Source organism: Euprymna scolopes, chromosome 24 (assembly GCF_053919585.1).
Source record: "Euprymna scolopes isolate OS-2025 chromosome 24, ASM5391958v1, whole genome shotgun sequence".
Lineage (NCBI taxonomy): Eukaryota > Metazoa > Mollusca > Cephalopoda > Sepiida > Sepiolidae > Euprymna > Euprymna scolopes.
Genome location: NC_136505.1, coordinates 78,174,456 through 78,186,267, shown reverse-complemented (window position 1 = coordinate 78,186,267; position 11,812 = coordinate 78,174,456). Strand labels below are relative to the sequence as shown.

The following is an 11,812-nucleotide window of genomic DNA, read 5'->3' as shown; positions in this document are numbered from 1 at the left end:
GCCATTCATAAGTAAAAATGGGTCGGTGTGGTACTGACATTTCATCTTGGCCAACCTTTCATACAATATTATACCAAAATACAGCTTCTTGAGGCAAAATTTGGCTCCTCGATGCCGCAGCTTTTTTAGTGCGCTGGTGCCTCTCTATAATTCCATTACCACTTGGGCGGTATGGAGCTCTAGAGGATAAAAATTACTACCGGAACAGTAGTAGAAACTCGCTATGAAGCAAGCGAACAACAGATGTTGTATTTGAGAGAAACAGCTTACCTTATAGGCTTGTATATACTGATGTGTGTTAGCTGTTTTCTTTTTTGATAAAGTCAATGTCAAGGGAGAGATAAAGCGCCTTCATAGGGCTTTCCTCGTCTGAGTTTTATAGGATGATGCTTTTGGGGGGGGTATTTCATAGCATGTCTTTTAAAACTTTATATAGTCATGTTTGGAGGTATTTCGTCTTATAGATAATATTGGGTCATCAGGAGAAAATATGCACCGTTTCGGGGCCTTCCTCTCTACGGCTTGTTCACGTATCGGCCCCCCTCACTGATGTGAGGCCCAATTATCTGCTCAATACAGTTAAAGGAAAAGACGTTTGATAATTATACGGCTCTTGTTACGAGCAACGGCTTTGCGCATGTCGTTCAATGTTCAAAGGCTACGTCTGACATATTGTTGGGACGTGCACATATTGAAGAAAATAATGATAATATTAACAATAACAACAATAATAATAAAAGTACTATATATATATATATATATATATATAACTAAAGGTATATATATACATAACATTAATAAAAAAAATATATATGTATACATGAACACATAAAAAAAAAATCTACTCACAGTAATAACTACACTGTAGACCCTTGCGAACATATCATGTGGTGTTCCTTTTCGCCTAGATTGTAACGTCAGCTCTCTTTTTTTTTTTTTTTTTTTTTTTTTTCCACATATTAATGTTGTTTCTACTCGGCTGTTATAAGTTATTGTAAATCCAGTCTAGGTGAGTGTTTTCCTTGTTACAGCTTTTTCGCATTAGCCACATTCGTTGATGTGAGGCTTAGATATCTGAATTGCATTTGAATTAACTGTTCAATGCAGTAAAAATGTATAAAAATTGGCGTTTCATATAACGATGGCTTTGTGCGTATGACGTTTAAATTTAAAGGCTGCGTCTATATGAAGTCCGTTAAGTTAAGACTCGCTCATATCGAAAGAATAGAAAACAAAACAAAATAAAAAAAAAGGGAAAGAAAGAAAATAAAAAAGGAGAAAAGAAAGAAAATAAATAATTTTAAAAAATTATTAAACAAAATAAAAAATTAAAATCATTAAATAAATAAATCAGCACTGTGGACACATATTACCACTCAGTATTTCTTTTAACCCATAGCCAGATTGCACATTGTTCAGTAATTTCTGTTAGATTTTTACATGCTGCGCTTCTTTTTCAGCCTTTAATTCCAAGCTGTCCTAAAAGTTGATATAAAGAGCCTGAAATGAAACCTCTTGCTTCAATTTCAACAGCTCGAAGAATTGTAACGTAACCTTCACGGGTCAACTCTCTTTTTAGGTCTTCATATTTCTCCATCTTGTATTGGTGTTGCTTCTCTTCCCGGCTCTCATAAGGTACTGTCAATTCAATCAAAACAAATTTTTTCCTTCTTATTGACGAGAGAGTCTGGCCGTTGACCCTTTGCTTTTTATAATTTTTGGATAATTACTTTGCCAGCCAGAGATCTGCGGCGACTATCCAATCATCATTGATTCTGAAAATATTTTGGTTCTGTACTAGCAATGGGCTAGTTATACGTTTTGATCCGGTCCACATTTTTCCTCCCTCAGCAAAAAAACTTGTGACTTATGTTAGCTGCTTCGGGCTTCATATGGTTGCTTATTGTTGTGGTCAGTTCTTCCAATACCCTGTTGTGCCACCACGTATGTCGCCCATTAGCAAGGGCCACTCTGCAGGAACTAAGAACATGTTCCATAGTCTGAGGTTTTTCTTTGCATACAGGACAGGTTGGATCATCCCCTTTCTTCCATTTGGCAAGGTTAGTCATTGATGGAAGCATGTCGTAAGTTGAGCGTCTTATGAAACTCAACCTTAGTGGCGACATTTGCCAGATGTCATTCCACGTAATGGATCTTTGCATAGCTTCTTCCCAGTTTATCCATTGTCCCTGCTGTGACTGTTGAATGGCTTTTACGAGGCTTTTGCTTTCCTCCTTGCTCCTTATTTCCTGGATGACCAGATCTTGGCGCTCTTTGGTTGTAGCCATAGACCATCTTTGAATGCTGGTCATTCCCAGTCCAGATTTCCCTGTCTGAGTGAGCCCAATGACTTCTTTGAAGGCTAGGTTTTCTTTCGCTTCATTTATAGCATCTCGGACTTTCCATTTCTTTCCTGTTTTAAGAGAGGGTTGTACTGTCTTTACAACGGTGTCGTTGGAATTGTCCAACATCATCTGGAATCTGACTTTCCCTGCTTTGAACTCCTCTGCAATAGACTTGAGCGGTAATTTTAGTTTGGATTGTTTGCTATATAGGGCAACATTTGATAATCCTGGAGGTAAACCTAGCCATTTCCTCGTATATCTGTTGATTTTCGCTTCGATTGCCTCAACCGTACTCATAGTTACTTCATATATGAGAAGAGGCCATAAAAGAATTGGGATGAGCATGTGTTGAAGACACAATACCTTGTATTTACCTTGAAGTAGACAGCGCCCGATCGTCTTCAAACTCTCATCGACGGTTTTTATTGTCACTTTAACCTGGTTGGAGTCTTTCAAGGTTTTATCGTACCATCTTCCCAGGCTTTTTATTGGTTCTTCTGAGACTGTAGGAATTTTCTGACCACCCACTGAAAAACAGATATCTTCATGCACTTTTCCTTTTCTAAGAGAGAGGCTTCTGGACTTCTTATGCTTGAAAGTCATTCTGGACCAAACCATCATTTCATCCATAATGCTGAGTAACTTGCGGGTGTCAGCTTCTTTTGATGTAAGGATTGTGGTATCATCCATGTAAGCTTTTGATGATGACATTTCGCATTCTTCGCCTAATTTAGAAGGGCTTACATTGTTTCCTGCTGCTTTGAGAATTACTTGCATCGCTAAAACAAAAAGTATAGGCAATTCCCACCTCAAGTCTCATCCAGTTTGTCGTGTAGTCATTTGTGGTAAACCGCATGTGAAACCCATCAAAATACATTGCAATCATCTTGCGTATTCCCTCTGGGATGTGGTGCATTTGAAGGGATGGTTGAATTATTTGATGGGGCACTGATCCATATGCATTAGCTAAATCGAGCCAAATGACGTCCAAGTCAGTTTTTTTTATTTTTGCTCTTTGGATAGCCTCCCATATCATACTCCCATGTTCCAGACAACCTGCTATTCCAGGGATACCACTTTTTTGCACAGAAATATCGATATATTTGTTTGATAGTAGGAATTTTGTTATTCTTGAAGCCATTACTGCGAAAAATATTTTCCCTCTACGTGAGATTGGCCGAAATTGATTTATAGCTTCTGCGTTTTGCTCCTTAGGTATGTACACACCGTCTGCTTTCATCCACTGGTTACTGACATGACAATTTTTCCATGCCAACTTCAAGTTCATTGAAGTACATTTGGGCATCTTTTGTAAAGTAAGAAGGGGATGCCATTCAGGCCTGGTTCAGATTTATTTCTAGCTTTGAAGACAACACATTTAACCTCTTCATACGTCATTATGTTCATATTGAACTTTTTATGAGGAATTTCTGGCCATATCAATTTGCTATTTTTTTTTCCAGTGGGATGTGCCGGTTGTGGTCTGAGTATGTGTGTCTTAGATGGGTTTCTAAGACATGTTGTTCAGTTTTTAATACTCCTGATTTTGGTTGTTCAAATAGATTTCGGGCATATTTATATGGTCCTTGAATGAACCGATCGTGCTCTTTTCTCCACTTAAGTCGTTTTTTCCTGGCGCATTCTGCCTTGTTAAGAGCGCTATGCCTGTCTTTGAGATCTTTCCAGGTATTCAATCAACCCACTTTTTCAAAAGGATTTGAAACGTGGAGTTTTCGTTTCAGATGTTTTTTCTTATTCCTAAGATCTGCCTTCTCCCGCTGTCGTCTGTTTTTCTTTACGGGCGGTTTAGTTGATTTCACTTTCTCACCATATAATGCAATGCAAATGCGGTATATGACATTACCACACTCTTCTAATCGTTGATCATACTTCTTTCTATCCAGTTCTCTATGTAATGCATCGCTTATTGTATGATCAAGCATACACCAATCTTCCGAATTGTCCGCCGGTGGAAATTTGATTCTGGGGAGTTTCAACTCGCTCACTGGCCCAATTGCTTGGATATCCTCGGCACTGTGGGTTGCGTCCTGGCCTTGGTGTTCCGACGTCTTATCTGAGGTATCAGAGCGCTGCATATGAGTCACTGGATGACTGGCACATCCCTTTTTGTTTTGGTGAATCTTTCTTCCTTTTAGAGAATTGAATTTTCGTCCACAGACGCATGGGAATTCCGTATGTTCTTTAATCATAATCCGTTGGTATGCCTGGGTCATATTCCGTTCGTTTCTTTTGGATCCATCATCCTCCCTCCCTTTCGGTGGATCTTGAGGGCATTTTTCTTTGTCTTTGTCTGTACCTTATGTTATAAGAATACTGGGTTGCTGGCCCGGTGAGTTCATTTGGTCTTTCCCAACGTCCCCTGTCTTTCCAGGTGTCACTTGTCTATTCCCAGTCGCCATTCAGTCTATTCCTGAAAGTCAACGGACTAGCCATGTCTCTAGAGGATAAAAATTACTACCGGAACAGTAGTAGAAACTCGCTATGAAGCAAGCGAACAACAGAAGATGTTGTATTTGAGAGAAACAGCTTACCTTATAGGCTTGTATATACTAAAATATAGCCTAACGTTCCACTTTGCACATAAGTCGCTAAAAACTTCCAGCAGAAAGACATGCCATTATCCACCAACACCTCTTCTACTGGCCCTCTTTCTATAAACACCTTCTCGACAACTCTCTTCACCTCTTCTGCTATTTCATTTCTGATTTTCTGCCATATCGCTACTATTTCAGGCCCACAGTCAATCATGGTTAAATACGATTATGCGTGATACCAATAGGCAGTCACCGCCAATTTTTTTCAATATGCAATTCCCTTTTTTGTGTCTAGCTGGCGCAGGATCAGTTGATTGATATTCCCTATATTGTTCCTTGGACATCTTACATTGTGATGTGCAGATTCACTTTTCTTGCTAGGTATAAAGTTTGTTCCTTTCCAAAATGATGCATCTTATGCAGGTCTTTTAGATGCTCTACTGCACAACACACCAGAGCCATATCCTTATCTTTCCTCAGCCAGGTTTTCTTCATTCTGGTCAGCCTATCTACTTTATTTTTCTGTGATGGAACCAAGGTGACAGTTACCTTCAGTCCGAATTCTCAGGTTAAGCCTCCAAGAGTTCCAAGTCGATGCTTGATAAACGTCTCCACTACTCCTTTTGTCTTGATCTGCTTATAACCAGACACCTGATTTAATCCACGATGCCACTTCTAACGTCCACTATCTGTAGTCTCCCATTTTAAAGCCAGATTGATGCCTTTCATCATAGCATCGAGCTCCGCAACATTGATATGGGTGCTATCATCTTTTTTTTTGTAACCAAGCAGCATCTCACTCTTATTTCCAATAATACCCTTAATTCCAGGCTGCTAGCATCACTCCATGTTACCCCTTCATGGTTCCTTTTTATATGCCATTCTCCTTTTACGTGGTTCATTTTTTTCACTTCTGCAATGACTTCTTGTATTATGAGCAGCACATCTGTATCAATTACATCCTCCCAACTGTTTGTACTAGTCTACCTTTTAATAAAACTGCATGCAGTTTGCAATCATCCAATTATGGGGTAATGGCCAACCAACTTTCCACATACAGAGAAAAGCTCTCTCTTGGTTAGGCCATCATTAGCTTCGGGGATCTCATTTCCTTGTCCAAACATCAACTCTCCTGCCTTATTGCACTGTAGTTTTAATCCGAAAATCATACTGTTTTCCAATGACTCGGACAATTTTGCCATCAATCCATATGTTTTGACATGATCTCTCATCCTCTCCGTAGTCACCTTGGTTTCATCCACCATCAATGTTTCATTTCGTCCATCATTGATGGTTCTATCCATCATCAATGTAAGAACAGGTACCTCTCTTCACCACATCATCTTTGGCCAACACCATCTTATGAATTGCCATCATGATTTTCGGTGCTGAATTCAGTTCAAATCCTAATCTGGTCAAACAATAAACTCGATTTTTATACTCTACCAATTGACACTGCCATAATTTTTTATTTTTTGGAGGTAGGCCGACAAGGTTCACGATTTTTGTTGCCTGTTCTATTCTCCTCCAGTTCCTCATGACTTCTTCACACACGTCAGTGACAAGCTACATACTTGTTTAACCTCCGAAAATCCAACATTAGCCTAACTTTAATAGGTTGGACCATGGCCATGAGTGACAAAATTCCTTCAACTTTTCCTGACCACAGCATCAATATTCCCTTGTCTATCCATCTCTCAACTTCCTTTTACTTCTACTGTCCATTTATCACCATTAAAACAAGCCTGAAAGTTCTCATCTTCAATCAAACATGGCCTGAGTTTTGACTGTTGGATGGTATTGCTCCTTGTCATTCCCAGTGCACTCTGATTACCAAACTTCACCTGGCCTTTAGCAATGGTAGTTCCTCCCAATCGGTCTATCACATCCAGATCCAGTACCACGTCAATTCCTGCAATCAGCCTATTCAGTATAATCAATCTTAGTTGCAGCAGCATATTCCTTGCCACGATCTCAGCTTCGGCCTCTCCATAACATTTCACTTCGCTGCTCTAATTTTGCTGGTTCCATTCCAAGAGTTTAAAACATTTGTAGTAACAAACGTCCAACCAATATCTGTGGCAACAAACTTGCATGTCTTTTCAGTATAAAAGGGGTGACTACTGGCACAATAGAACCCCTTTACTCGTTTTCCGGAAGCGAAGAGCAATTTCTGCTAATGTGCCCCACCTGGTCACACAGAAAACATAATATCTCCCTACAGTCTCTCAAGTGGGATCCTTGACATCTGAAGCTGTGAAATGTTTTTGACTCCTGATGGAGGGTATGAGACCAATGATTTCAATGATCATTTTTATAACCACAAGTCATGGTGAGCAACCATTGAAAAGCTTTTAAAGTTACTATAAAAATTGTCGAATTTTGGATTCAATTAGTTTGCCACCATCTTTGTTACTGACAATTACAATCAGGATCGTACTACACTGCTACTGCATCACCATCTCTGTTCAACATAATGTCTCAACACTTAACAGGTTATGGGCCCAGTTGTGGTCATCAAATAGATGAGGCTTCCAACCATTTCTCTGTATAATCGATCATCTATGGATTTTGTTTCGGTCTTCATATTTTTATTTATGTCCATTTCAACGGGAGTTGTACACGGTTTGCAATCTTGCATTCCGAACTTGAGCAGAATTTTTTCAATGTATCGTGATTGGTTCATTGTTATAGTTTCATTTTCACAGGTAAATTTTATACCGAGGAACCATGACAGTCTTCCAAGATCGGCCGTTTTAAATTTTTTTATTTAATTTATTTTTAACATCTTCTAAAGTGTTGCCACATTTTGAGGCGAGTAATATATCGTCAACCCAAAAAAACAAAATCAACAATTTATTACCTACATTTTTGGTATCCATGCAGGCGTCTATTGGACATTGCTTGAATTCCTGTTCTATTAAATAATTATGAGTGTTAAATTCCAATTGTGAGCACTTTGTCTTAGTCCATATAACGATTTATTCAGTTTCCACATGCAATTTTTATTTTTCATTTTAAATTCTTAAATAGATTTCAGTCAATTGGAGCATTTAAATAAGCATTTTTTACATCCATTTGATGTATTTTTAAATTGTATTGAGCGGCAAGTTGTAATAAAATTCTAATTGTTGTTAAATTTGTCGTTGGTGAAAATGTTGCAAAATATTCCACTCCAGAAATTTGAAAAACCTCTTGCAACAAATCTTGCTTTAAAAGTTTCACTGCCAGAAGCTGTGATATTTTTTTAAAAAACCAAGTGTGAAGAAATTATATTTTTATCTGTTGGTTTTGCAACTATTTCTTATGTGTTATTTTCAGATAAAGCTTTCAATTCAGATATCATAGCTTATTTCTATTCTTGGTGATTTTCTGAATTAATTGCCTCATAACTTTCCAGTGCGCTTTTCAACGAGTAACAGTAATCCACTGCATAGTCTTGTATCTTTTCAATTTTTAGTCTGGCCTTTTTCGCTTCCTTGTCGGGTATCGACGTGTCTGGTTAATAGTTTCGTCAGTAGTTCTACTGTAATTGTCGTTATTAATATTTTCATTGTGATCGATTAAGATGTTAGGTAATATTTCTTCACATTTTTTCATCCACTGGATCGCCATTTTTTTTTTGATTTAATATATCATTGAATTTTACACATCTAACCCTTTTTATGGCATTTTGGGCTGGAAAGTAGATTAAATATGCTGGACTATTTTTATCATAACCTACGAAAATACCTTTTTTGCTTTTATTATTTAGTTTACTGGTATTTTCTGTAAATGTAAAACAATCTGAACCAAATATATGCATTTCGATTCATTTTGGGTTTTACACCGCAAAATGCTTCATATGGTCTTTGTTTTGTTAATATCCACTCTTTGTTTTGATTATTTGCTGCTGCGACTGCCTCCAGCTCACCAGGCTGTTTTGCCAGCACTCTAGCATGCCCCAAAATCTCCTCCACCTCTATGGTTTCTATTTCATTAAGTTGTTGTAGTTACATACAGATGCAGTCAGGGAAACCACTTTCAAGCACCAGTTTCAATGTCTTCTCAATGATGCATCCTGCAGCCAATCCTACTAATAACCAATATTTCTGCCATATATACATTCACTGATTCTCTGGTCTAGCTGACTCTCCTGAGCTTATTATAAACATCCCAACGCACTCTCTAAAAATGCAGTCTTTAATCGGTTCTCAATATTATCAGCAAAGTTATGCTCCTTTAAAAGATTTTAATTACAATCAATCTGTTCATTGTTTTCAATTTCAATCGTCCTGCAAATGTAATTTATGGGGTCACATTTATGAGTGGGCCGTAGATTATTCAAAAGCAACTGTAGGCCTGATCTTCAGATTCTACACTGAGTTCTCTAATTAAGGGAGGGATTACAGATATAGACTCCAAGCTCTTTGTTTTTATTGAAAAGTGGGGGGCATCTTGGCATTTCAAAATGATTAGTTTTTAGTGCTAAGAATCTGAAGAGTTTTTGGAAGAAAGATTCTACATCATCAAGATTACTTGAAAGTTTCCACATATTTGAAAGATAGCCTCAAGATAGATGATGATTTGGTTGTTTTTGGGGAGAATCTGCTTTGATCTTTTTTTGCATTTTCATTATTTTTCAATAGTGAATTTAGACAAAGTAGGTGTTTGCTGGATGTCAAAAAGTAAAATTCATTCAAATAAACTATAAGCCAAATTTTTATCTTTGAGGTTGTAACCTCTAGAAAGCCCACCAAAGATAAGTGCAGGGACCCTTTCCATATGCAACATGGCATTACAGTTACCTCTCTATTATACAATTGTTGATAGAGCAGCTATTTTCAGTGCTACTTAGAGTTGTAGCTCTTGTACTATCATTTGAAAACAAGCAACTAGACAATCCTGGAGATCAAACTGTCAGAATAATAGCAACTTAGACATGTTATGTGAACATAAGTAACAAACAATTATCACCATCTTGTCCAATATAGCGAGAAAGAAAGAATAGAACAGTGTTCATTATCCTAGTCAAGAAATTAGGCAATACACTGGATGTATTTGAGGTTTCTCTTATGATGGTACCTCTGCATCTGACTAATAGATGAAGTACAAGGCTGGAGTCTATGTACTCCTAAAGTAATTGTAAGCTTGCAAACTGGATACTTTTGTTTGAGTTTTCAGAAAGGCGCTGTTCAGTGACAATATATCTGAAGTCAGGTTACAAGTTTTACATTATAAGTCTCCTCCTTCTAGATCATGATCTGACAAGATTTGCGTGTCCATCTCATCAGGTTGAGTAATCTCATACCTGGGTACTATATCAAGTATTTCTACCCATGCTTGGATATAAAAAAAAGCACACATTAAGTATCTACTGAGGCAAAGTTTTCATGTCCTTTCTAGAAAAATGAAAGATAAAGATAATACATGCTATAAAAATACGGCATATGATGTTGCTAAGATTTTGGTGCATCTTGAAGGATTGTAAGTTCAAGATGAATTTTTTTTGTTTTTTGTTTTTTTTAAGATATAGTAGGTTGTAGTACTGAGATACAGAATATGTGGCATTGCTTTTGTTTTGAAAAAAAAAAAAACATAACCCCAAAATAAACCAGTTCACATACCTTCAGCAATCACTAATACAAGAGATGATATGGCTAGAATTAGGAGAATATGAAAGATGAAGAGAAAACTATGTCACACATATTAATATCGATATATATTTATCGCAGTGCTCTGGTTAATACAAGTTGCTTGCTTCAAAGGCCAGGGTGTTGCATGCTTATCTCAGAGCTGGTTTGACAGAGGATGAGCAAGATCGATTAAAGGACAATTTTAAAGGTGAGGTGTAGAGGAGGTTGCGAAACATACAGGATGAATGGTGAAGGCAGCTTACCTTGGATTCTAAATACACCAAGGTCTTATATAGCCTACTGCGTGCTGTTTACGGACCATCTAGATCACCTAACACTCCCTTTCAGAATATATATGGTTTATCTTCATTTTTAAATAAATACAAAATATAAAGTTGTCCAGTACAAATGCAAGCCACACAATATTATTGTATTCATTTTGATCAAAATAAAAATATACTTAAGTACCTTGGGTAATAGTTTCAGAATATCTGTAGGTATATATTTAAAAGATTAGTTCATGAACTATAACTATGCATATATACAGATTTGAAGTTAATAATCTTTTACATTTACAAATCTAAATCTAGCATATAAAAGATTAAGAATCAAACCTTAGAAGGAATTGGTAATTTCATATTGTTTAAAATTATATATCTTGTGATGAAAACCTAAATATAATAATTCTTTTATTTGTTTTTTTTTCTTTCCAAAAGTGTGTCGCTGGAATCCGGTCATGGCAACCTGTTGTTGGATTATTCTAAGAACATTATTGATCAAAGTACCATGAACAAGCTTTTGGAATTGGTATGTTAAAGGTGGTTTCTTTTCTGTTTACAAACATATCATATTTTAAAAATCCAAACATTTTAAGTCCTCAAAATACCACCATTTTGTTTAGAAATGAATATCCTTTCACATGCTTTAATAAATAATAATTTTCTTAAAAACTCTTCAAATATATCATGTAAAGAAAATTAATGATAAAACTAGTAGTATGTTTATAACTATTATTATTATCATTGCCATTTTTATTACCACTTTGTTTGTCTTTATTATTACTGAATTTGTTACTATCATTACTAAGATGTTATGATTATTAGTGTTTTTACTATTTTTGTAATTATTACTATTACACATGATCATTGGCATTTTCATTATTATGTTTATCACTATAATGTTATCCCTAATAATTTAGGGATAACATTATTATTAATATTATAATAACAATAATTGTTATTATTATTGTTAATATTGATTATCATTGACATTATTACTATTATTAGTATTAGATTTA

General features: G+C 36.4%; 1 protein-coding gene across 1 annotated transcript in view; it reads left to right on the top strand.

The window, feature by feature from the left end:
* LOC145246785 (glucose-6-phosphate isomerase-like) overlaps window positions 1-11,369 on the top strand; it is a 129,454-nt gene extending 118,085 nt beyond the window's left edge. The window contains exon 2 of the mRNA XM_080108580.1: window positions 11,232-11,369. Coding sequence (XP_079964706.1) covers window positions 11,232-11,331 — 100 coding nt within the window. The 3' untranslated portion in view covers window positions 11,332-11,369. The remainder of the gene's footprint in view (window positions 1-11,231) is intronic.
* The last annotated feature ends 443 nt before the right edge of the window (window positions 11,370-11,812 follow it).